Source organism: Heteronotia binoei, chromosome 3 (assembly GCF_032191835.1).
Source record: "Heteronotia binoei isolate CCM8104 ecotype False Entrance Well chromosome 3, APGP_CSIRO_Hbin_v1, whole genome shotgun sequence".
Lineage (NCBI taxonomy): Eukaryota > Metazoa > Chordata > Lepidosauria > Squamata > Gekkonidae > Heteronotia > Heteronotia binoei.
Genome location: NC_083225.1, coordinates 107,509,049 through 107,536,176, shown reverse-complemented (window position 1 = coordinate 107,536,176; position 27,128 = coordinate 107,509,049). Strand labels below are relative to the sequence as shown.

At 45.4% G+C, this 27,128-nt stretch overlaps 1 protein-coding gene across 1 annotated transcript in view; it reads left to right on the top strand.

Moving 5' to 3' along the window:
* JAM2 (junctional adhesion molecule 2) overlaps window positions 1-27,128 on the top strand; it is a 64,053-nt gene that overhangs the window by 20,506 nt on the left and 16,419 nt on the right. The window contains exons 3-6 of the mRNA XM_060234383.1: window positions 7,617-7,730; window positions 8,308-8,460; window positions 10,904-11,109; window positions 23,293-23,395. Coding sequence (XP_060090366.1) covers window positions 7,617-7,730; window positions 8,308-8,460; window positions 10,904-11,109; window positions 23,293-23,395 — 576 coding nt within the window. The remainder of the gene's footprint in view (window positions 1-7,616; window positions 7,731-8,307; window positions 8,461-10,903; window positions 11,110-23,292; window positions 23,396-27,128) is intronic.

The window sequence follows — 27,128 nt, the reverse complement described above, 5'->3', positions numbered from 1 at the left end:
GAAGATTTTCATCTGTCTGCTTTAGATATTTTGGTCATTTTCCCATTTTTGGTAGGGGAAAATATTAGAAAGTTTGTCAAATCTTAGAGTTAAGCAAAATTTTCATTTCTGAATTTCAGATAAGCTTATTTAATGTATTATATCATGCAGAACCAAACAGTGGCTTTAATGCAAACCATGGATTAAAAATCACCAACCAGCTACCTTTTCCACAATGGCCCCTATGTGGTGGAACCAGCTACCGGAAGAGGTGAGGGCCCTGCGGGACCTTGCTCAGTTCCGCAGGGCCTGTAAGACAACCCTCTTCCGGTTAGCCTATGCCTGATTAGATAATGTAGCTACCAGATTTTTGTGATTATACTGTATAGTTTTAATGTTTAATTTTAATGTTTTTAGGTTTTAATTGTCTGATTTTAGATGTAATAACTTGCTCTGATTTTACTGTTTTATTGTTGTTGTAAGCCGCCCTGAGCCACTTGTGGGAAGGGCGGGATAGAAGTCACCAAATAAATAAATAAATAAATAAAATTTGTCAGTCTCCTTCCTTCACTTTATGACATTAGTTTCCCCTTTTTTCTCCTGAATCATAGTTCTCCCGTATCTACACAAACAATAAATAAAAATTTTGCTGGATTAGATCACTGGTTCATCTAGTTTTGCATTCAGTTTCACACAGTGCCTAACTACAGGCCTGCTAGACGTAGGGTTGCCAGGTGAGGCTGACAAGTTGGTGGGGGACTTTAGGAGTAGGGTGACCATAATGTCTGAAGGCCAGCCAGGGACACGTTGGGGGGGGGAAGGTAGGGGTACGCGCGCGCCGCCGGAAACAGGAAGTGACGTCACTTCCGGTGACGGCACTTCCGGCGACGTCATGCCACCACAGGAAACAGGAAGTGACGTCACTTCCGGTGACGTCACTTTCGGCGACGTCATGCCACCACAGGAAACAGGAAGTGACATCACTTCCTGTGACATCATTTCCCCGCGTCACCTGCCGGAAATGGGAAGTGACATCACTTCCTGTGACATCATTTCCCCCAAATGCCACTGCCAGAAACAGGAAGTGACTTCACAGCACTTCCTGTGACATCCCCAAAAATCCCCCAAATATCACCGCCGGAAACACCGCCTGTCACTAATAACACAGGTCGAGATGCAGGACAGGAACCCCGGAAGTGACCGACAGGCTGCTTCAGCGTGCCGCTGCGCCGGCCCCCTGGGCCCCACAACGATGGGACCGATGCCACAGGGACGGGCTCGAAACACTCTATAACCCCTCAAAAGAACAGCAGTCTAGCTCGCTTCCCCCGAGCCCTGCCGCCATAAGCCTCAAGGGGGCTCATTTTGCGGCATCTCCCGGCGGGAGGGTGGCACCCGCACGGGACACATATCAAATGAAAGAGGGGGCGCAGGGCTATCAGAAACAGCCGGCGGAGGGAGTCACGAGACCACCCCACTGGGGGATCCACACCCCGAAAGTGATGAAGGTGGCGCAGACAGAGCCAACAGAGCCAACAGGACAAAATAAATAGGCTGCATTATGCAGCACAGTTGAGAAAGTGCCTTATCCCATATACTGATGAAGTAAATACAGGATCTGAGAACAAAATTGCACCAGAAGACACAAACACAAAGCTCCCTTACACTGAATCAGTGCTTGGGTCCACCAAAGTCAGTATTATCTACTCCAGTCACAAACACAAAGCTCCCTTACACTGAATCAGTGCTTGGGTCCACCAAAGTCAGTATTGTCACATAAGAACATAAGAGAAGCCCTGTTGGATCAGGCCAGTGGCCCATCCAGTCCAACACTCTGCGTCACATAAGAACATAAGAGAAGCCCTGTTGCATCAGGCCAGTGGCCCCTCCAGTCCAACACTCTGTGCCACATAAAAATATAAGAGAAGCCCTGTTGCATCAGACCAATGGCTCATCCACTCCACCACTCTGGTCACATAAGAACATAAGAGAAGCCCTGTTAGATCAGGCCAGTGGCCCCTCCAGTCCAACACTCTGTGTCACATAAGAACATAAGAGAAGCCCTGTTGGATCAGGCCAGTGGCCCCTCCAGTCCAACACTCTGTGTCACATAAAAATATAAGAGAAGCCCTGTTGGATCAGGCCAGTGGCCCCTCCAGTCCAACACTCTGTGTCACATAAGTACATAAGAGAAGCCCTGTTGGATCAGGCCAGTGGCCCCTCCAGTCCAACACTCTGTGTCACATAAGAACATAAGGAGGGAAGGAAGGGAGGAGGGAGGGAAGGGAAGGAAGGAAGGAAGGGGGAGGGAGGGAAGGAAGGAAGGGGGGAGGGAGGGACGGAAGGAAGGAAGGAAGGAAGGGGGGAGGGAAGGAAGGAAGAAAGGAAGGAAGGGAGGAGGGAGGGAAGGAAGGAAGGGAAGGGAGTGAGGGAAGGAAGGAAGGAAGGGAGGGAGGGAGGTAGGAGGGAGGGAAGAAAGGAAGGCCGCCCCCCGCCCCCCCCCGCTTTCGGCCCCCTTACCTGCTTCCAGGGCGGCGGAGAGTCCGGTGGCGGCGGCGGCCTCGCGGCGAGGGAGGGAGGGAGCTGCCGGCGCTGGCCACGGGGAGGCCTTCGCTGGTCGGCGCTGGTCCCGGAAGGCCTTCCAGAGGCTCTGGAAGGCCTTCCGGGACCAGCGCCGGGTGCTCCGCGGCGTCCCCGCGGCCTCCGCTGGTCCCTGGAGGCCCTCCAGAGACTCTGGAGGGCCTCCAGGGACCAGCGGAGGCCGCGGGGAGGCCTTCGCTGGTCGGCGCTGGTCCCGGAAGGCCTTCCAGAGGCTCTGGAAGGCCTTCCGGGACCAGCGCCGGGTGCTCCGCGGCGTCCCCGCGGCCTCCGCTGGTCCCTGGAGGCCCTCCAGGGACTCTGGAGGGCCTCCAGGGACCAGCGGAGGCCGCGGGGAGGCCTTCGCTGGTCGGCGGTGGTCCCGGAAGGCCTTCCAGAGGCTCTGGAAGGCCTTCTGGGACCAGCGCCGGGTGCTCCGCGGCATCCCCGCGGCCTCCGCTGGTCCCTGGAGGCCCTCCAGAGACTCTGGAGGGCCTCCAGGGACCAGCGGAGGCCGCAGGGAGGCCTTCACTGGTCGGCGCTGGTCCCGGAAGGCCTTCCAGAGGCTCTGGAAGGCCTTCCGGGACCAGCGCCGGGTGCTCCGCGGCGTCCCCGCGGCCTCCGCTGGTCCCTGGAGGCCCTCCAGAGACCAGCGGAGGCCGCGGGGAGGCCTTCGCTGGTCGGCGCTGGTCCCGGAAGGCCTTCCAGAGGCTCTGGAAGGCCTTCCGGGACCAGCGCCGGGTGCTCCGCGGCGTCCCCGCGGCCTCCGCTGGTCCCTGGAGGCCCTCCAGAGACCAGCGGAGGCCGCGGGGAGGCCTTCGCTGGTCGGCGCTGGTCCCGGAAGGCCTTCCAGAGGCTCTGGAAGGCCTTCCGGGACCAGCGCCGGGTGCTCCGCGGCGTCCCCGCGGCCTCCGCTGGACCCTGGAGGCCCTCCAGAGACTCTGGAGGGCCTCCAGGGACCAGCGGAGGCCGCGGGGAGGCCTTCGCTGGTCGGCGCTGGTCTCGGAAGGCCTTCCAGAGGCTCTGGATGGCCTTCCGGGACCAGCACCGGGTGCTCCGCGGCGTCCCCGCGGCCTCCGCTGGTCCCTGGAGGCCCTCCAGAGACTCGGTGGCGGAGGCTTCCAGCGACCAGCGGAGGCCGCGGAGAGGCCTCCGCCACCGCTGCCGGCGCCCGCGGCCCACCGCCTCCGGGGCTGGCTAAACCGGGACCTTTAATGGTCCCGGTATAGGCAGCCCGGGAGCCGGGATTGGGTGGCCAGAACCGGGAATGTCCCGGGAGACCGGGACGGTCTGGCCACCCTATTTAGGAGGCTCTGAGACAAGGGAAGGGGAAAGCATGATTGAGCTTTAAGCAAGTTCCAGGTGAGTTGGCTGTCACATATAGCAAGGCTGTGTTTGTTTTAAATGACTTCTCTCCATTGAATAATGGAGGATAAGGGCACCTTCTTGGGGGGGGGGGCATAGAATTGTATACCATGATCCAATCTTTTTGAAAGGGGTGGGGTTTGAAGAGAGGCACCAGCAGCTATACTGGAAATTTGGTGCCTTTACCTCAAAAAACAGCCTCCACAGAGACCCATGCAGCACCATGCAGCCATTCCTCCCTGCTTTCTGATAGCCCTGAAGTAGGGGAGGGGCTCCAAACCACAGGATCCCCCATCACCAATTGGGATTTGGTAACCCTAGCAAAAGGTCAAAGTCTCTCCCTGGTGTTGTCCCTATTCAAATGATATTGAATTCCAAACTTTAATGAGTCTGTCTAATCCCCATTTACACTTATGCTAGGAACCACCAGTTTGGTGGTTTTAAACAATTTTATTGATAACATATGGTAACAACATCCAATTATATTATTACTATCTCTAACCCATATGTTTGGTGTAATGGTTAAGTGTGCGGACTCTTATCTGGGAGAACCAGGTTTGATTCCCCACTCATCCACTTGCACCTGCTAGCATGGCCTTGGGTCAGCCATAGCTCTGGCAGAGGTTGTCCTTGAAAGGGCAGCTGCTGTGAGAGCCCTCTCAGCCCCACCCACCTCACAGGGTGTCTGTTGTGGGGGAGGAAGGTAAAGGAGATTGTGAGCCGCTCTGAGACTCTTCAGAGTGGAGGGCAGGATAAAAATCCAATATCTTCTTCTTCTGCTACATCCTGTGCCAGGGAGGCAATACTTTTTGTCTATCCTGAACCTAGTGCTATTCAAGCTATTCATGCCCATGCTGCTACAACTGTTGCCCCTAGGCATCTTTCCCAGCTAGAAATGGGAGATCATCCCAGACACATTATAGGGCCTCTGGGGTGATTGTTACCCTATCCCCTGCTACCAGACATGATGATCAGTAACCAGTTGGTGGTGGGCTCTGTGTGTACCCCACCACACGCCTTGGTAGATGCCTGGCCATGCTGCTCTTTGACACTGATCCTGGAATTGATGACTGCAATTAAGTACAGAGCAAAAATCTTGAAGGCTACCAAGATATTTTGAAATAGAGGAAATATAAATTACACGTGTAAATTGTAGTAATATATATCAGTTTTCTTTAATCCCAGATTGGAAATGCCAGAGCAGACCCCTTGTGGGTTTTTTTAAAAAAAGAATGATACTCAGAATTTAAAACACATGAGTAGGAGGGAGGGATTTTTTTTGTTTGTCATGCAAGTTTAAAAAGATTTGAACTTCAATGATCCAGTTTTCCTCACATTATCAAAACCCCTCCAATAGAAGAATGAAGGGTGGCCAGCAAAAGCACTGAAAGATGCAAACACAGTAGTTCAACAAATGTCTTTCATTCTTGAAAGCATATTAAAGAAAAACAAAGATCAGTTGATGTGTATGTTTCAGGAAAGGCTCCACCTATCCCACTCAATCTTTACTATACAACTTCTGCAAGCTAGTTGGAACGCCCTAATTTGTGAAGCAAGAGCATTGTTTAATTTTTTAAAAGCAGAATAACATCCTGTCATTAGAAATTGCTTTCAGGTTGTGTCTTAAATACAACAAATGTTCTCAGGAGAAAAGGCCAGATAGAATCTTGGCAAACTGGAGTTGCTTTTTATTGTTGGCTGAGGAATTTTCAAAACATTACAAAAAGTACATATGAAGTACATGAAAATTTCAAAGGATTATTTTGTAATGGTATCTGAGTGTTTGAGTCACAGTTTCCCTAAGATCACATCACTCTAGATTGATGTTGTAGAAGGCTACTGTTGTATACAAGACATTTGAGTTGCTGTTTATTTTTTATGTTTGGAACCATTCTTCATCACTTCATTCCTGGGTGCCCAAATAAAGAGAGATGGAGAGATAGAGATGGCTGGATCCTCACTGTTGTTTTGAACAGGGCTTTTGTTTGTGGAAAAAGCCCAGCAGGAACTCATTTGCATACGAGGCCACACCCCCAACACTAAGCCAGCTAGAACTGTTCCTGCTCAAAAAAAGTCCTGATTTTGAATAGTAACATCATGCACAGATGTAGGAATGAGGGAAGGAATGTGAGTGTGGTAAACTTCAGATAGGAATTTGAGTGAAGGAAAGCCAGCCCTAGTCATGGTCACCAATGAATACCTTGTTGCCACTGTTGGTTCTTTCCATTCTGTGATTGCTGGGCGAGACTAGGGCTTTATCTAGTGACCAGTCAGTGGAAAGGTCTGATTGTTGCAGAACTTCTCTTCCCCCTCTGCTTAGTAGCCTTTTCCCATCTTGGGAAACTTGATTCCTGGGCCAGGGTTGTGGAGTTATAGTTATGTGGTTCAGAGTAGGGGGGTGCTAGCTCTGGGTTGGGAAATATCTGAGGATTTTGGGGATGGTGCTATTTTTCAAAGAGTACCATTTTACAAAGCCACCATTTTCTCCAGAGGAACTGATCTCTATTGTCTGGAGATCAGTTTGCAATAGAGGGAGATTTGCAGGTATCAACAGGAGGTTGGCAACTCTCTTTTCAGAGGCAGATGGAAATGAAATTGTCCTTTCTGTCTCCTCCCATCATCTGAGCTGATCCTTCTTTCTGATAAGCTCTGCTGGTGGAAGAGGCAGAAGAGAGAAATTTTTGACCTATTTTCACTGGAGCCCACTGATCCTCATGCTTATTGTTCCATACAGACCCTGTGACATAGGAATCAACTTATCTGGGGTCAGAAATAGCTGCTGGAGTGGGATGAGCAGAGAAGATCCACAGTCTTAATACAAACAAATTGTATTAAGCTCTTAGTTCCCTAACTTTAGACTGCAGGGGGAGAAAAATGTGCATTTTGAAATGTCCACTCTTTGGAAATACTGCGTTAATAAGTTATTCAGAATTCCTTCCCTTTAAAGTTGCTGCTGTGATTGCTATTCCTGGAACAGCTGAGAACTTAAAAATACTGAGATGAGAACTATAAAACCCTTAGTCAATGACTAATTTTATCATAATTTAGTACCAGTTTAACAATTGCTTAGATTCTCTGGATTTATTTTTATAACTCTATGGGTTACATCCTATGAAGCACCACCAGAAGGCACTCCTTTTCTCCAGCAACTCATGACGCTTTCAAGCAGCTGATGCTGGGAACTGTGGGGAATACATGGACAAAAAGCCATGTGATTTGAGGGTCTGCATCAAGGAGGAGTCAGGCAGCCACACCACTCTTTGTTAATGGAAACACCACTGGAAGATGGGCAGAGTTGCCAACCTCCAGGTGGGGCCTGGAGATCTCCTACTATTACAACTCATCTCCAGACAAGAGATTGGTTCCCCTGGAGAAAATGGCTGCTTTGGAGGGTGGTCTCTATACTATAGCATTGGACCCTGCTGAGATTCCTTCCCTCTCCAAACCCTGCCCTCCTCAGGCTCCACTCCCAAAATCTCCATGTATTTTCCAACCTAGAGCTGGCAGCCCTAAATATAGGCCTTGTGGCTTTTTGTGTGTACACACCAGGTCTTATAAGAAGTGCATGTATTTTTAGCTGGATATCTGTGGCAGAATACAAAATTTAAATGGAGAATTGGCAGTTGTTTAATTGTATAATCTTAATCTCTTCTAACCATAGAGCAGAAACAATTACGTATTTTTGTTTCCTACAGAGGCAATTTTAAGCTGTATACACAAAGCAAAGAAGGTAACCAATCTAAGAATAGAATGGAAGAAAGTTAGATCATCAGGTGTTTCGTTTGTTTACTACAATCGTACCTTTGTAGGTAAGTAGATTCTAAGTCTGTATTTATATGCAAGTTTAGTCATATCTGCTGGCTTGCTTTCTGTATGTTGAAGCTTTCCATGTACAGGATAGTACTGTTAAACCTTAGTGCATAGGATGTATGCAGATATAGGCTGTGTGTAGATTCAGTCTGCACTGCTGGCAGACATTTACATGAACGTGGCCTTAGGCAAAAAGCCTGCTGCTGTTCCTGTTCCTGTGAATCCTTGCACAGCATGGCCTTTTCATCTGGAAAATAACATAGTGAAAATAAGCAACTCATACCTATGAACTTTCCTTCAGTAACATCTGCACACACACATGTGCCTGTGCATAAATGGCTCTCATTTAGTTTAGATTTGCTTGTCCTATATTTGCCCCACATTTTTTGCTAACCTGTGTGATATAGAACATGATTTTGGAGGAAAATAAATACCCTTGTGTTAATAGTCAGACAAGAATTTAAATGCTGGAAAAACAAGCTGCTTTTGGCAGTTTTCTGTGCATTTGGGAAGGAAACTGATCAAGAATCTGTTTTTACTAATTTCTTTCTCTGTGTGTTTCTTTTATTTAAAAAGGTAATTTTTCAGGTCGAGCTGAAATGTGGAATTCAAGCATTCGACTTAGAAATGTGACTAGACATGATGCTGGGAGATACCGCTGTGAAATCAGTGCAGCCACAGAACAAGGGCAAGATGCAGCAGAGACTGAAGTTTCTCTTTCAGTGCTGGGTAGGAATCTAAACAAAACTACTTGATTTAAACTAAAATATATAAAGTAAAGTAGATATGCTTTTTGAACTCAGCAAGTGGCAGAAGTTGCTGATTGCTCTGAGCTTGCTCCTGCCACTGCCCTTAATCTCAACACTACATGGCAGTTTTTCATAGGACCTCATTGCTCTGCTTTGGTGGTTTTTATATGTCCTGCTGGGATAGCAGTGTACCTCTTAAAACTCTGAAACCATGTAAGAAAATTGCTGAGGTTGAACAGTAAGTGAAGAGCTTGCTCCTTACGTGTTCCCTAAACCAAGCACAGGCTGGCATTTTCCCTGATTTATTGATTGTAGACTGAATGGGAACAAGATGCAGTTTATCAGCAGAGTGAGGATTTAGCCTACCTGGCAACACATGTTTAGTTCTCATTTTAATGGGTTTATTTTTATCACCCACCCAAAACTGGCAGGGTGTGAACTGGCAGAGACTGACCAAGAGAGAGATCTTGGGGTCGCGGTAGATAGCTCACTGAAAATGTCACGACAGTATTCGATAGCAATAAAAAAGGCCAACCCCATGCTGGGAATTATTAGGAAGGAAACTGAAAACAAATCAGCCAGTATCATAATGCCCCTGTATAAATCGATGGTGCGGCCTCATTTGGAGTACTGTGTACAATTCTGGCACTGCACCTCAAAAAAGATACTATAGCATTGAAAAAATTGCAGAAAAGAGCAACTAGAATGATTAAAAGGTTGGAACACTTTCCCTATGAAGAAAGGTTAAAACACTTGGGGCTCTTTAGCTTGGAGAAGTGTCAACTGCGGGGTGACATGATAGAGGTTTACAAGATTATGCATTGGATAGAGAAGGTAGAGAAAGTACTTTTCTCCCTTTCTCACAATACAAGAATTTGTGGGCATTCAATGAAATTGCTGAGCAGTCGGGTTAGAACTGATAAAAGGAAGTACCTCTTCACCCAAAGGATGATTAACATGTGGAATTCACTGTCACAGGAAGTGGTGGTGGCTACAAGCATTGACAGCTTCAAGAGGGAAATGGATAAGCATATGGAGCAGAGGTCCATCAGTGGCTATTAGCCACAGTGTATTGTTGGAACTCTCTGTCTGGGACAAGTGATGCTCTGTATTCTTGGTGCTTGGTGGGGTGGGGGGCGCAAAGTGGAAGGGCTTCTAGCCCCACTTGTGGAACTCCTGATGGCACTTGGGTGGGGGTGTTTTTTGTGGTCACTGTGTGACACAGAGTGTTGGACTGATGGGTCATTGGCCTGATCCAACATAACTTCTCTTATGTTCTTAAAAAAAATAGAAGAGGGAGTAATATTTTTCTACATAACCTGCTTCTTTTTGGGAGGTCTTATTTGATGACTCTCCAGATTGGCATTGGGTTACCCACCTTATGGTTTGTTTATGGTATTTATAGTTTGCTTTTCTCACTGAGACTCAAGGTGGATTGCACAGTGTACATTAATGCAGTCCGTAGGATTAGGAATCAGAGATGTAGTTAAAAAAACACTGGAACAAAGCTGAAGCAATGTATAGGAATTAACATGGCATGTTCAAATGATGCCGAAATTACACAATAGGATATCTGGTATACATCGCACATATAGTATACATATAAATAGTATGTACATTTTTCTCCCTTTTGCCATCAAGTCACAGCTGATTTATGGTGACCCTGTAGGGTTTTCAAGGCAAGAGATTATTTCAGAGGTGGTTTGGCATTGCGCCTCCCTCATTGTAGTGACCCAGATGGTCTCCCATCCAAATACTGACCAGGGCCAACCCTGCTTAGCTTCCAAGATGCAATGAGATTAGGCTAGCCTGTACTGTAGACAGTAGTATAGTCTAGTCTCTCTACCTTTATTAAAGCATTTATCCTGAATCAATTCCATTATAACTGAGACACCTAGGTGAGAAGGGCGGGGTATAAATCTTTATATATATATATATATATATATATATATATATATATATATATATATATATATATATATATATATATATATATATATATAAATAAATAAATAATAAATCTCTTTGTAAAAATGTCCTCCTAAATCAGTTTTGAAACAGTTTGCCATTTGATTAACTGATAGAATACTATTATATGTATTATTTTATGTAAAATAATTTTTGTATCTTTCTACTGTTCTCAAATGAATGCTTCCATTTGAAAAGGAATGATCTTCATTTGAGAAGGAAACTGATCTTTATCTTTCTGTAATTGAATGATATTCAGTGTAACTAAAATTATATTCAGTGTAAATGAAAAATTAAAATTTAAGAATTTAAGAAAGTTTGGGCTTACGTTAAGTTTCAATGGTAAGTGAACTGTGCCTGTTCAAGTCAGGTAATCTCAATAGAACAACTTGTGTGCTGATATGCAATGTTTAGCTGTACAGATATTTGTTTTAACAGATAATTTCACTTTCCAGTCCCACCAGCTCTTCCTGTTTGTGCCGTGCCAAGCTCAGCTATGGGTGGAACAGTCATTGAACTACGATGTAAGGAAAATGAAGGCATTCCTGCTTCTAAATACAAATGGTATAGAAATGGCATTGCTTTGCTAGAGAAACCAGACTCAAGAAGGGGTAAAAAAGGGAGGATTTCTTACACCATGAATACCATGACTGGAACCCTGGTGAGTTGACACTTGCCCAACACTTAGCATTTGACTTTCCTTGACTAATACAAAAATAGTGAAGGGGGAATTTTCTGTCTACTATAGTAACAGTGAAGGAATTTAAGGTAGCATCAGAGCCCTGTTATGTTTTGCCTTAAGTGATACATCTCTCAGCCATTTTTCCAGATAGTTCACGGGAAAGTGCTGCTATGTATACCACTGTGATTTAGTGAAGGATTTGACATTGGTTTCAGTTGGATATGGCCTTCAGCTATAGGAGAATAAAATAATTAGGCATGGGTTAACAAGAAACAAGGCAAAATTAAGAACATTGATTAGAAGAACACATATTGTGTATCAGTTTCAGATGCTATTTAGGATGAGACAATTATAAGCTTTGCTGATGCAGAAGTAAACACAGACACACTGTCTTGACCCTGATCCACAGTAATAACATGTCTTCCGGATTCTTTAGTCAGAAGTCTGTTGGAGTTCAGAAATAATCAACTATCTGAATTATTTTCAAAGTAGGATCCTCTTAATAGGCTTTCATTCAATATGACACAATTAACCAGGCCCTGGCTTTTTCAACTCCTGGGGTGATGGGATGGAGACAATGATGACGTCCAAACCCAAACTTGGTGCAGGAAAGCCATTCAGTAATGCATTGACCTGCTATGTTTTGCCATACTAACTACACCCCAGGCAGATGATGGAGTTTTCCTATCTCAATGAACAAATATACATGCTGAACAAAATAGAAAAACAACCAACTGCACAATCAGCGCTTTTCTGCATGCTCGACTTACTCCTGATTTTCTTGGCACTCAATCCAAAGCACTGTAATTGGTTTGGGAATGGTTCTTCTGCATGTCTAACTTCCCTCTGTATTTTCACAGTTGTGGAGTCAGTTTGTTTTCTTCCACATTTGCCTTGAATAACAAAGATTGAGTTGCTTGTGGAGGCCCAAAACATCATTCCAGTGGGGTCTCCAGAGAGAAATAATGCAAAGACTCATCCAAGAAATGTGAGGATTGCAGGGTGGAGATGGCCCAAACCAGTGACCACAGTTTGTGTCTCCTATGCTTGGGAAAGGGTCATAATGCAGTGTCACGCCTGGCCTGCTGCAGGCTTACCCCTAAAGCCCCAGAGGCTAGAGTGGCAAGACTCAAAGCTGCACTGTGGGAGAAAGCTCTTGGTCCCCCAGAACCACATGGGGAGAAACAGACTCTGACAGACAAAGGAGTGAGAGCCAACACAATTGGTATTGGAAGTGCAAAGCCATCCTTTGATTCTGAGATTGGCACTGGACCTGAAAAAGGCTAAGAAAAGGGCCAAGCTCTCCCATCATAGCCCATCCAGATTGCCATTGCACCAGCATCACACAGTTTCGCCTTGGAACTGAAGGTCTCTGTTCCAAGGTCTCAGGGTTGAGCATCACCATCCTCCTGAAGTCAACAAGAATCTCTACTTTGGCACCAACAACCCAACTTGCTTTGGAGTCCAGATTCAATAATGTTGATTTTCAGCTTGAGGTCCCCTTGATGTCATGACTCACCATCATATTGGTGCCTTTGCCATCAAGGCACACTGTCCATTCTCTAAGGCCACTGGAAGATGAAGTCATGGAGGTGCTACCATCAGCTTTCTCTACATCTTAGAACAAGGAGCAACTCAAGCACCAACCTCCAATCAGTGGCAGCCAACCCAGCAAAAGCAGATATTGGGGCAGAATGCTCAGCAAATGGCCCTGCTGCAGACACACCTGACTTGAGATCAAGGCAAAAGATGGTCTAAGTTGAGATCTCCTAAACTTAAGGATAGTAAACAGTCCACTTTGTCTTCAGGACAATATCGGGAAGAAGTTCAGCAGAGTGCATCAACACTAACATGCAGACACTGGGTCTCACCTTCAGTTGATGTGTCAGGGAAAGAGTAGAGATGTGGCATCACGTAAAGGTTTCCAGCAGCAGAAAGCATTGATCATCATTACAACAAAGCTGGGCAACCCCAAGGACTGAGAAGAAAAGGAAGATTGTGTGCTTACGTTGGGTTTAAAAGTTGCTTTGAGGGAAGTTCTGAAGTCTCAGGTTGTGAGTAAATATGCACCAGTGGTGGGTTGGCTGACAAGGGATATTCAAGTCAGGAAGGAGCGGAGCAAAGCCCCAGATTCTAATGAAAAGATTTTTATGGGATGCATTCAGTTATCAGAATTGCAAGAAGATTACATCTGTCCATCTGTAAACCTAATGCAGGCTAGTTTCAGTGCTGAAATGGGGCTGCTGAAGCTGAAGAGCAAATCAGCCATCAGCAATTATCCATACCTTACCCTAGAACAAAGTTGTTGCAAACAGAGAGTTTGCCAGCAGACATTTGCCTTGACATCTCTGCAATTTAATCCTCAAAGCTTTGAGCAGAAGGCAGAGAACAAGATGTCCTTGGGCAGAGATCACCTAGCTAGTTTGCTAGAGAGCATTCCTGTCAGTGTGCAAGTTATGAACAAATAAAACTAGGATGCTGAGCAGCTGTTGGAGCATATGGAGTTTTGAGATCAAGCCGTAGAAGCTAAAATAGCAAGTGTTTTAGAACAGGAAGAGTTAATTCAGAAGCAAATGAGAGCCTGTGGTGCTGACCTGTCCAATGATCTTTCCTCTGTTAGTCAGGAGAAAGAGAGGCAGAGTGTGTGTGTGGGGCGGGGAGGGGGGAGTAGCCCAAGGCTTGGAATTCAAAGAGACAACCTTTTCCCCTTTGGAACTCAAAGTGAATATCCTTTTATATATGGGTGTCAACTTCAGGAAACAAGGGAAAGGCAATGCTACCACTTTGGATTGTAAACAGAGAGTGCAAAAGTCTGATTAATTGCTTAAGACATCTGAACGGGATGATGACTGAGGGTGCTGTTGACTTGTTATGTGGACCTGGAGATATAAATTCCTCGGCTGGCTTTGCTGAAGTAGTTCCTTTCAGTTGGTCAAGAGAAGGGGGAGGGATGGAGGCAAGGAGCAGAGGAACACCTAGTGTACAAGTAAAATATTTCTTTCCTGTTGAAGAGCATGAGCTTAATGAAAAGTCTGTCCAACAACATGTTCAGTTGTCAAGTCTCTCAGTGAGCTAAAAAAGGCCACTCCCTGATTGTCCCAGTAAAACTGTTTGATGCAATATGATCAAGATATGGGATGAAAGTAGTTTTAAAGCCCTTGGTGTGAATTCTGAAACTACTCCCACCACACTCCTGCCCAGACTTCTCCTTTAGTGTCATCTAGGTTAAAGGGGAGGGAGATAATGTCTTAGCTGATCTTGTATAGATGCCAGAAAATTTGTTTGTGTCTCCATGCTGATTTATATATTCCCAGTTCCATGCTGCTGACAAATTTTGTGTTGTAATGTTTTTAAATTTCATTGTTGATATTAATATTGCTACCTTTGTACATATTACTTGGTTTATTCATGTTGGTTACTTTGTATTTGGATGCTATTTCTAATTTTTTGCATGTGACTCTACCAGCACAGCCTCTTGCCTGTGTCAATGGAGTGGGGAAGGTAAAAGGGTCAGCTCTTATAGATCTCAAGGCTTTAATTCATTGTGGTCAAGCTGCGAGTTTTTACAAGGTAGTTGCAGCCTGGTTGAGCTGAGCATTAATTAAAAGCACCTGGCGGCCTTGGCCAGCTGATATAGGATGCTTTTATCTGGTTGTTAGGGAGCACCAGAGGTTCAGGTCTCCACGACTTCAGGGTGGAATGCCAAGGATTGCCTCAGTGGGAATGAACTTTCTTAAGACTCCAGGTGAGAAAGTCAGGTCGTTGGATTATCCTAGAGAGGGAAGCCAGCAAGCATTTAATATTGTAGAGACTCAGCCTCTACTTAGCACAAGTATATTGTCATTCTTTTCTGTGCCATTGTTGTGATCCGAGAGTGATTTAAGAACATAAGAGAAGCCATGCTGGATCACGCCAATGGCCCATCCAGTCCAACACTCTGTGTCACACAGTAGCCAAAAAAATTATATATATATATATACACACACACACACACACACACAGACACACACACACATATATACACACACATATATACACACTGTGGCTAATAGCCACTGATGGACCTCTGCTCCATATTTTTATCTAACCCCTTCTTGAAACTGTCTATGCTTGTAGCCACCACCACCTCCTGTGGCAGTGAATTCCACATGTTAATCACCCTTTGGGTGAAGAAGTACTTCCTTTTATCTGTTTTAACCTGACTGCTCAGCAATTTCATTGAATGCCCATGAGTTCTTGTATTGTGAGAAAGGGAGAAAAGGACTTCTTTCTCTACTTTCTCCATCCCATGCATTATCTTGTAAACCTCTATCATGTCACCCCGCAGTCTATGTTTCTCCAAGCTAAAGAGACCCAAGCGTTTTAACCTTTCTTCATAGGGAAAGTGTTCCAACCCTTTAATCATTCTAGTTGCCCTTTTCTGCACTTTTTCCAATGCTATAATATCCTTTTTGAGGTGCGGTGACCAGAATTGCACACAGTATTCCAAATGAGACCGCACCATCGATTTATACAGGGGCATTATGATACTGGCTGATTTGTTTTCAGTTCCCTTCCTAATAATTCCCAGCATGGCGTTGGCCTTTTTTATTGCAATCGCACACTGTCTTGACATTTTCAGTGAGTTATCTACCACAACCCCAAGATCTCTCTCTTGGTCAGGCTCTGCCAGTTCACACCCCATCAACTTGTATTTGTAGCTGGGATTTTTGGCCCCAATGTGCATTACTTTGCACTTGGACACATTGAACCTCATCTGCCACGTTGACGCCCACTCACCCAGCCTCAACAGATCCCTTTGGAGTGCCTCACAATCCTCACCATCCTGAACAATTTAGTGTCATCTGCAAACTTGGCCACTTCACTGCTCACTCCCAACTCCAAATCATTTATGAACGAGTTAAAGAGCATGGGACCCAGTACTGAGCCCTGCAGCCCCCTACTGCTTACCGTCTTCCACTGCGAAGACTGCCCATTTATACTCACTCTGTGCTTCGTATTAATTAGCCACAGTCTGATCACATTCTTGCATTTGATTTGCCATAGCCTGTGTTCCCTTTTATTAATCACACTTGGACTAGCTTTTCACCTCTTAAAGGAGTCCTTCTTACCTTTTACAGCTTCCATTACTTTGTTTGTTAACCATGCAGGCCTTTTCTTATACCTGTTTGTGCCTTTCCTAACTTGTGGGATATATTTTATCTGAGCTTCTAGGATTGTAGTTTTAAATAGCCTCCAAGCTTCCCCAAGGGTTTTGACTGTATTTACCTTTCCTTTCAGTTTCCTCTTCACATGCCTCCTCATCTCAGAGAATGTACCCCTTTTAAAGTTAAATGTGGTCGTGCTGGTCTTTTGGAGCAACTCTCTATTTATACAAATGGTGAAATCAATAACGCTATGGTCACTGCTCCCAAGCGGTGCGATCACTTTTACATCTCTCACCAAGTCTTGAGCATTACTTAGGACCAAATCCAGGATCGCCCCACCCCTGGTAGGTTCTGAGACCATCTGCTCCATAGCACAGTCATTGAGAGCATCAAGAAACTCAATCTCTTTCTCTCGACCAGAACACATATTGACCCAATCAATCTGCGGGTAGTTAAAATCACCTATTACAACACAGTTTTTACGTTTAGCCGCTATCTTTAATCCTTCCATCATATTATAATCGTCCTCTATCTTTTGATTTGGTGGGCGATAACAAACTCCCTTAGTTAAATTTCCTTTTGGGCCCTCTATTTCAACCCAAAGCATTTCTAGAAGGGAATCTAATTCTCTGACCTCAGTTTCACTGGACCTTATACCCTCTCTGACATACAGAGCCACCCCACATCCAACCCTTCCCTCCCTATCTTTCCGATATAACTTATATCTAGGAATCACCATGTCCCACTGATTCTCCTCATTCCACCAAGTTTCTGAAATTCCTGTAATGTCTATGTTTTCTCCCAACACTAAACATTCCAACTCACCAATTTTACCTCGAACACTTCTAGCATTTGCATACAAACATCTATAATTTCCCAGACAAGCTAGGCCCGCAACCTTCCTCCTGCCGCCTTGAGACTTTGACAAACAGTATGGACTGTCTGTCACCATTTCAGTAGACAACTCTGATCCATTACCTGGTAGAAAAGTAACAGCTAACCCTTCTTCTCTTTGAGATGAGTCCTCCCGAACCAGAAACATTTCATCTCCTGTCGGCTTTCCCCCAAGATTTAGTTTAAAAACTGCTCCACCACCTTTTTGATTTTAAGCGCCAGCAGCCTGGTTCCATCTGGGGACAAGTGGAGACCGTCTCTTTTCTACAGCTTCCGCTTGTTCCAGAAAGCACCCCAGTGCCTAACAAACTTAAACCCTTCCTCCCTACACCATAATTTCTGCTATGTATCCACTCTTCATTATCTGGAAGACTGAATAAAGGCAAAGGTAGCTTTTAATTTGCTGCATCAGGAGTATTGCTCAAGGTCTGTTCATATTTTCAAGGCAAACCCAGAAGCTAAAAGGCCTCAGTAAGACAGGACCTGATGAGACCCTAGGGGTCCCAGATGGCTGTAGGTTCAGTGCCTGAGAATGGGACTGATGGTCACCCTTGGTCCAGAAAGCAAAAAGGTTCCTGTGTAGTAGTTTTCAGTTAGCCAGATGCATACAAAGACTTCTAGGCTATATGTCTTCTACCACTGCAATGATTCCATATGCACAATTGTGCATGAGGCAACTGCAGAAATATTTTTTGATCCCACTTCCAAGTCCCAAAGAAAGAAGTTGTCAATACCAAGAGCCATCCTGAGGTCTCTCATCTGATGGTCTACCTCAAAGAACCTGCTTGAAGGGATTCCATGAGGGTTTAGCCCCATGATGCACAGATATTCACAGATGCTTCCCTCATCAGTTAGGTAGCTCATTGTCAAAGGTAAGAAGTGAGGGATATGTGGTCTAAGAAGAAATCTAACCTACATATTAACATACTAGAGTTTAGGGCTATCAAGCATGCATTCCCTTCTTTTATAAAGATCACCAGAGGATGACATATTCTGATAGTGATGGACAAAGTCACCACAAAATTTTACATAAGCTAACAGGGAGACACAGGTTCTGTCCACCTCTGCAGAGAGGCCATGTACATCTGGCAATGGGCAAAAAGGCACAAGTTGACGCTAACAGTCATATACATGGCTTGGACAACACTCTAGCAAAGAAGCTGAACAGAGACACAAGCACAGACCAAGAGTGGTTCATAACAGACTGTTACCTTTCCCCAGTTTTCAAGACATGAGAAACTCCCAAGGTAGACCCTTTTGCATCAGTGGACAACAGAAAGCGCCAAATCTTTTGCTCAAGGTTGGCCAAGGACAAATGTTAAATGGGGGATGCTTTCCAGTTGTGATGACATGGCCATCTATTTTATGCTTACTCCCTTTTTAGAATGCTACACAGAGTAATATCAAAGATAAAGGCAGAGCAACCTCATGCATTATGCTGCCCCCTCTACTTGCCCAAAAGGGTATCATTCCCTATTGTGTGGAAGCTAGCCAAAGGGAGGTACAAGACACTGTCCCCAAGGGACAGTCTCCTGCAGGTAGGGCCAGTATGCCACTCAGGGATAATGATGCTGCATCTGACAGCCTGGTTAATCCAGATGTAGAGAAATTCTCCCTCAGAGTAGAGGAGGTCACAATAGCTTCTTGTAAGCTTACAATAAGGAGGTCATACTTACACAAGTGGAAGCTTCACAATGTAGACTGACAAACAGGGACTGGATCCTTCCTCTTGTGGCTTAGTTAAAATATCTGAATACTTCTTGAGTTAAAAGATGGCAGTCTGGCATCATCATCAATAAAAATTCCTGCTATTTTGGCTCACCTTGACTTGGTCAGAGGTCAGTAGGTTTTTTTCACCCATGAATCCAAGACATTCCTTAAAGGCTTGTTTAATATGTTTCCACCTGTGGTTCTACCCATTCTGCAAAGGAGTTTGTCACTAGTTTTATTATCTAAGTTAATGTTTAAACCTTTTTAGCCAATGACTACTGCTATTTTAACCAATGACTATTTTGTAGAAGATCACACTCTTGGGAGCAATCACATCCACCAGAAGGGTGGGAAAGCTACATGCACTTAGCTGCAATCCAGCCTTTATAAAATTTCACCCAGACAAGGTAGAACTCAAATCTATTGTGGAGTTCCTCCGCAAGGTACTGTCACACTTTCACCTCAGCCAGGACGTCAGCCTTTCAGTGTTTTTTTCCCTTCACTGATGTCACCTTCAGAACAAACATTACATACTTTACAAATAAGAAGAGCAGCTTTCCAGTCCAGACTTGCACTGGAAAACATTTGCAGACAGTACTTGATGGATGTGGACTCCAGGAATGAAGCTGCAGTGGGAAGGCAGTGTTGCAGGTGATCTTTCATTAGTCAACTCATGCCTGCCTCTTCTGATAAGTGAGCTTGCTATGCAGGGCGGGCGTGTGGGAGCAGGCCGACTAGGCGGTGGCCTCAGGCACCATCTGGCCTAGGGGTGCCATGAGGCGCCACCTCTCCGCACCCCCACGCTGGTCCTGACTTCACCCAGGCTTTCCTAGACTAGGAAAGCCTGGGCGAAGTGGGGGGAGCAGGGCCGTGAGCACCTGGTGGCTGCCGCCCCATCCTGTCTTTGCCCAGGGTCCCCGAGACTCAGGAAGCCTGGGCGAAGTGGGTCAGGGAGAGCACCTGGCAGCTGCCACCCCATCCTGTCTTCGCCCAGGCTCCCCAAGGCTCAAGAAGCCTGGGTGAAGTGGCGGGGGGGGGGAGTGGGGCTGCAAGTGCCTGGTGGCTGCCACCCCATCCTGTCTTTGCACAGGCTCCCCAAGGCTCGGAAAGCCTGGGCAAAGTGGAGGGGGGGGAGCGCCTAATGGCTGCCGCTCCATCCTGTCTTTGCCCAGGCTCCCTGAGGCTCGGGAAGCCTGAGCGAAGTGGGGAGGAGTGGGGCTGCGAACGCCTGGCGGCTGCCACCCCATTCTGTCTTCACCCAGGATCGGGAAGCCTGGGCAAAGTGGGGGGTCAGTGACATTGAATTTGACTAAGGGAGTGGCGGCAGAGTGCTATTCAGCCTGCAGTGCAGAAAAGCCTAGCACCGAGTCTGTTGCTACGCTTCCATGTGAAACTGCACAGAAGCCACAAAGATGAAAATAGAGTTGTACTTACCTGTAACTGTTGTTCATTGAGTGGTCTTCTGTGCAGGCACACATCCTTCCCTCCTTTCCCTGCTGTGGGCTCTTTTGCCAATCAAGGGAGTCCTCACGATAGTGAAGGGAACTGAGCGAGTAGTGTTCCCTCTGCATCTGTTACGTGACACTTTAAGCAGGAAAAGGACTCTTTGTAGACAGACGTGAGGGAGGAGCACTCCCAGAGTGTAGAAACTTCTTATATAAACTTGGAAGCTCCACTCTACAGCTGGCCTGCAATAATGCAGTCCCATATGTACAGAAGACCACTTTATGAACTACAGTGCAACCTCATTTTTCCCACTGGTCTTAAATAATAATTTTCAAAGGAGGGTGCTGTTGTCTTTGCTTATGTCAAAGCACTTTCCATATCTGCCTGTCTTTGCATAGGGAAGCCTAAAACGGAAACAGCTCCACTGCCCATCTGCTTATGAACAGTATGAACTGCTTTTTTCTGATGCTGGAGGTTCTCCTTCCCACCAGGGGGTTTGCATTTAAGAAAAACCTGAAATATCATATCAGTATACAAATGTAATGATAGGCTTAGCGGGTTCTTTGAATTCCCAACTTTTTTAAAAACAACAACTAAATCTCCTAAACCTTGTGTGTGTGCGTGCGTGTGTGCAGGCACACATACTTTTATCAATATAAGGGCTTTAAATTCCCAAACAAAACCTCTTGTCTTCAAGGGTGAGTGGGCGTCAACGTGGCAGATGCGGTTCAATGTGGCCAAGTGCAAAGTAATGCACATTGGGGCCAAGAATCCCAGCTACAAATACAAGTTGATGGGGTGTGAACTGGCAGAGACTGACCAAGAGAGACATCATGGGGTCGTGGTAGAGAACTCACTGAAAATGTCAAGACAGTGTGCAATTACAATAAAAAAGGCCAATGCCATGCTGGGAATTATTAGGAAGGGAATTGAAAACAAATCAGCCAGTATCATAATGCCCCTGTATAAATCGATGGTGCGGTCTCATTTGGAGTACTGTGTGCAGTTCTGGTCACCGCACCTCAAAAAGGATATTATAGCATTGGAGAAAGTCCAGAGAAGGGCAACTAGAATGATTAAAGGGCTGGAGCACTTTCCCTATGAAGAAAGGTTGAAACGCTTGGGACTCTTTAGCTTGGAGAAACGTCGACTGCGGGGTGACATGATAGGGGTTTACAAGATAATGCATGGGATGGAGAAAGTAGAGAAAGAAGTACTTTTCTCCCTTTCTCACAATACAAGAACTTGTGGGCATTCGATGAAATTGCTGAGCAGACAGGTTAAAACGGATAAAAGGAAGTACTTCTTCACCCAAAGGGTGATTAACATGTGGAATTCACTGCCACAGGAGGTGGTGGCGGCCACAAGTATAGCCACCTTCAAGAAGGGTTTAGATAAAAATATGGAGCACAGGTCCATCAGTGGCTATTAGCCACAGTGTATGTGTGTATATAAATTTTTTTGCCACTGTGTGACACAGAGTGTTGGACTTGATGGGCCGTTGGCCTGATCCAACATGGCTTCTCTTATGTTCTTAAGGTGAGGGGAGGGAGTGATTTGATCAGGGCTTTTTTTGTAGAAAAAGCCCAGCAGGAACTCATTTGCATATTAGGTTCACACCCCCTGATGTCATCATTGTTTCACACTGGGCTTTTTGTATAAAACCCCCCCAGCAGGAACTCATTTGCATATTAGGCCACACACCCTGATGCCAAGCCAGTCGGAACTGCATTCTTGTGCGTTCCAGTTTTTAAAAGTCCTGGATTTGATAATGACAATAGTCCAGTTATTAAAAAGTGGCTGTAGGTGAGTGAGAGTGGGCAGGACAAAGAAAGCTTACAGAAACATTATGCATGAGGGAAAAGTCTAGTTGAAACTGGCTTCCAGAAAAAGATTGGAGTAAAAATGATCTCAAAAGACCTGGGGAGAAACTTGCAAACCCAGAGCAAAACCTAAAGGCACAAAATACATGTGGAAATCAAAGCACAAACCAAAGCTATATGGTGCCAGAATTAAAGAAAAAACACCACGTGGAAAAGCCCTGGGTAATTTTTGTAGGTACTTTAATCAGTACATGCCAAATTAATGTTAAGCGTTTAAGCAGTATTTAGTTTGGAGAGTTCTTTGGGTTAGACCCAGTTTTTGGACAAAGAAAACAAGTTCACAGAAAGGATATTTGTCACTTTACCTGTGCAGTCCTTATTCTTCCACAGCTGCTCCAGAGAGCCTTAGGAACAGGATGGGGTGTGGGGGACAGCAATAAGGGAAAATTTGGCAGAACGCTGCTTCCCTCTATGTTTCTTTGAATGAGCAAAAGGGAGGCAGCTTCTGCCAATTCCCCACTCACAATAGCTCCTTACTCTATACCCAGTGCTGGTCTGGATGCACACACCTCAGGAGGGGTAGGGAAACTGGGATATAAGGTAGAAAATATGTTGCTAAATTCATGGAAAAGTTGTAACGCTTCTAGTTCAATAATATTTGATTTGGTTTGGTTTGAGTAGATTCAGTCATTGAATTTGTCATTTTATTTTTATGCATATCATTTTTAAAAGGTCTGATTTGCAAATGTTTTGAGAATTTTATAATGTGTCAGATTTGGACACTCAAGAACTGAATTAAAATTAGTAGCATCTGCCTTGTTCAGTGGTTAAGACGGTCAGAATCCACATGGCTCTATTAAATGTGTAGGTAATGTAATGTATGCCACACAGTCACCTCATCAGAGTATGTGTGTACATTTTGCTACCTTATTTTTGCTTAGAAGGCATAAAGCTGACTTCAACAGATTCCAGTTGATTTTTGATGAGATGCCAGAAAGATTGAACATTTTATTTTCTGAAAACTTGTTTCATGTTATAATACTTATATATTTCATTATAACTTTTTTAAAAATTCAAGATGATGTTTTAGACTGCCACATCTCCCAACAGACTGTGTTTTCTACATTTTTTAAAAAAATTAGCTGTTCAATCCTGTTTCAAATAATGACACTGGAGAATATTACTGTGAAGCTGATAATGGAATTGGACCATCTCGGAAATGCCCTGTGAAGCGAATGCAAGTTGGTAAGTGTTAAACAAGAAAAATAAGACCAAGAGAAGAGAGGTGTATTTAAAATTCTAAATCAGATGCTTTACTACAGGGGTCCTCAAACTTTTTAAATAGGGGGCCAGTTCACTGTCCCTCAGACTGTTGGAGGGCCGGACTGCCGTTACTGTACAAGGCCACGGGCCGTCAGTTCTCCGTCTTCTGCATCTCTCTCCCTTCCCCACACCACACACCCCGGCCTGGGAACTCACCTCACCTTGGTATCACCTCACACTCTGTCTCCGCCGCCTCAGCCCAGTGCCGGAAGTGTGCGTTGCTAACGCGAGTTTAGGTCGAACATCACTTCCGGTCTGATTTTGCCATAACCCGGCGGGCCGCATAAACGTCCTCAGCGGGCCGCATCTGGCCCGCGGGCCGTAGTTTGAGGACCCCTGCTTTACTAAATAGAGAACACTGTAAACAGAAATGCAATGTGCAAAATGCAGGAAGTGTCCCTTAGAGAAAGAAGGAACCCCCCCTTCCCTTGTTTCACATTAATAAAGCAAGTTCTGCTAACAACCAAACTATATATTATGGTTAAAATCCAACCATGAATATCCATCCTAGTGTTATCTTTAAAAAACAGCATTGTGAAAGGATCTGATTCATATTGGCTGCTTCTTTTGCAGCTATATTAAAAATTGTGGGATCTGGACTCAGTGCAGGTGGTTTAACTACACCATCAATGGTCTTACCTAAGCTAATTACACTCCATAGTGTAGACTGTCTGGACCTAAAGACAGGCAAGAATTCTTTAAATAATTAATATAGGCCAAAGCTCCAATTGTTTAGTCACTTAATCTCATGTCTCTTTCTAAAATGGTTCTCTAGAAAAGTAGGTGTTAATCAGATTCATAATGTTGCAAGACAAATATAGAGTAGTGCATCTACAATTAGAAACAGGTCACTTCCTTTAAAAATAATTTGCAGTGTATAATGAAGATCTTTCACTACTCTCTAGGGTTGCCAAGTCCAACTAAAGAAAAATCTGGGGACTTTGGGGGCGGAGCCAGGAGACTTTGGGGGTGGAGCCAGGAACAAGGATGTGACAAGCATAATTGAACTCCAAGGGAGTTCTGGCCATCACATTTAAAGGGACAGCACACCTTTTTAAATGCCTTTCTTCCATAGGAAATAATTAAGGATAGGGACACCATCTTTTGGGGCTCATAGAATTGGACCCTCTGGTCCAATCGTTTTGAAACTTGGGGGGTATTTTGGGGAGAGGCACTAGATGCTATACTAAAAATCTGGTGCATCTACCTCAAAAAATACCCCCCCCCCAGAGCCCCCAATACCCACGGATCAATTCCCTATTATTCCCTATGGGAATCGTTCTCCATAGGGAATAACAGAGTGCCTAGTAGACATTTCCCTCCCCCCCACGCTTTCTAAAGGGGGGGCCTCCATACCAGGGAACCCCCCCTCCCTGCCCCCTCTCTCTCTCACACACACAAATACTTACTTGCTCTTCTTCCAGCAGAACTTTGCTGTGAAAACGAAAGCAAGGCTGCACAGGAAAAGAAAGGGAGGGGCCGTTCTCCATGGAAACTGTTACTGACCCTTTCCCATGAAGCCCTTCCTGTTTCCTGTGCAGCCTTAAAGGGACACATTTTAAAAACGAATCAGAAGCTCTACAATAACGTGATGCCTACAGGTATGTTCTCTCTCCCCCCGCCCTCGCCCCCAGATTTTTTGAGAGCGGGGGAGGAGGCTGCAAATTCGGGGGTCCCCCGCGGGAGGGTTGGGAAGCCTACTACTCTCTGGTTTTAGGTGGAGTTCTTGGAGAAATCTGCTGAATATTATGTTTGTTTTCAAACCAAATGACATAAGGAAAGCCCAAGCTCTTGATTAGGGAGAATCAGCAAATGCGTGTGTTTGCTGTTTCTCTCTGTAGAAGTTGATTCCCACAACTGTGGTTGTCACTTAAAAAAAAATCAGCTTCAATTCAATGGGAAATCATATCTGTCAAACTTGGGAGAATCCATGCAAGAGCTATACCTATACAGAGGCTCAAAGTATATAGATCTCAAATGTGATCTTAAATGGACCAGAATATTTTTTCCCATTTGCTGTAATTAGAGTGCCATTTCATTTCCACGATGCAACAACTAATGCCAATTTGTAGGACCAAGTAGAATATAAACCTTCTCTTATTTGTATGGTCCATGTTAGTCAGAGAAATATATGTTAATATATTTATGATCACTTAGTTAATCTTGGAACACCTAGTTAGGAGGTTATTGAGAAAAACAATCTGAACTTTCATGGAAAAATGGTGTTCACTATAAAATAGACATGCTACCTACATTATTCAAAGTGCTTTGTAATCTTTATCCTGTTGGTTTTTGTAATAGCCTTCTAAAATAGGTTCTCCAGTGGTCCCAGGAGTGGGCCAATCCTCACTCTTGGGAATCATAGCTCCTCCCTTTGATAGCAGGGCTTAACAAACTTGACCCGGAGGGGAGGTGCTTGATCCTCAGAAACTCAGTTTCTTTAGCCCTGCCATCAAAGCAGGACGTGCTATAGAGCCCCTTTGTGGCTCCTGGCCCGGTACATTATAGAAAGAAATAAAGAAGAAGAAGAACAAGAGGAACATACCTATTGAAAATGTCCTGGACGGCAGAAGGGAAGGCAAGAGCTCCCTCTTGTGGCCGTTTCTCGGAGGATTTCTTCCTCCCGCGTTTTTTCCAACGGCGCCAGAGGAGCCTCGGAGTGAGGCACGCGTGCGCGAAGCCCTCCCTCTGCTCTTTCCAGCCTGGTGGACGTGCCGAAGGCTGTTGATCATTCCTTCTCCCAGTCGCCCTGCAAAGGCACTCTGGCAAACCCAGGGGCCTTGGGGACAAAGGAATTAAGGGAGAGGAGGAGAGAGGGAGCGAGCAGCTGGGAGAGGACTCGTGTTAGCACGCAGCCCTCCTGGAACGACGGAGGCAGAAGCTTTTGGAAACCCAGCAGCGGTAAGGCTTGCATTGGGAAAGCTCTGCAGAGTGGTGGGGGATTTGAGGAGGTCAGTTGACCTAGCCCTGATGGTCCCATCCCCAGGAAGCCTCCAGAAGAGGAAAGTTTTATGTTGGGAGCTACTGGCAGCCAGTTATGGTTTTCAGCGCTCCCCCCCCCCCACTTCCCTCCTCCCATTCATTCCCTATCCCTTAGCCTCTCTGGCATAGAGAGGTCTGGCTATCTATTTGGCCATTGGGAAAAGGGGAAGGAAACAAAACAAGGGAATGTTTGGTTTTTTGTTAAGAGGATTCCAGTGTTGAGCCGGTGGGGGAAAGGAGTGTATGGAGGGGCTTATTTTGGCGGGAATGGAAGCCATTTTGGTTGTGCCTTCTTTTGTTGTTGCAGGGCCATACATTCTAAGATGGCCGCTTCCACCAGATTCCCCAAGGGAGCTGTAATGGAGGAGGGCACTTGTGATCTGGAGCTGGCTGATTCACCAGCACAGGAAGAAAGGGCAGAAGTTCATCATGATGATATTTCTGCAGATGAGGCAAAGTCTAATCTTCTATCCTGGATACAAGAAATAGTTAGAAAGGAGGTCCAGGCAGCCTCTGCGGCTACTCCAACCTCCCCCCCCCACTCAAAAGAACATCCAAGACTAAACACTTAGAGGCTGATAAGGAAGAGGAAAATTTTTCCCCTAGACCTCTTAAGCGCAGCAGGACAGAGATACGCTCCTGTCCCTCTGATCAAGAGGAAGAGGATTCTGAC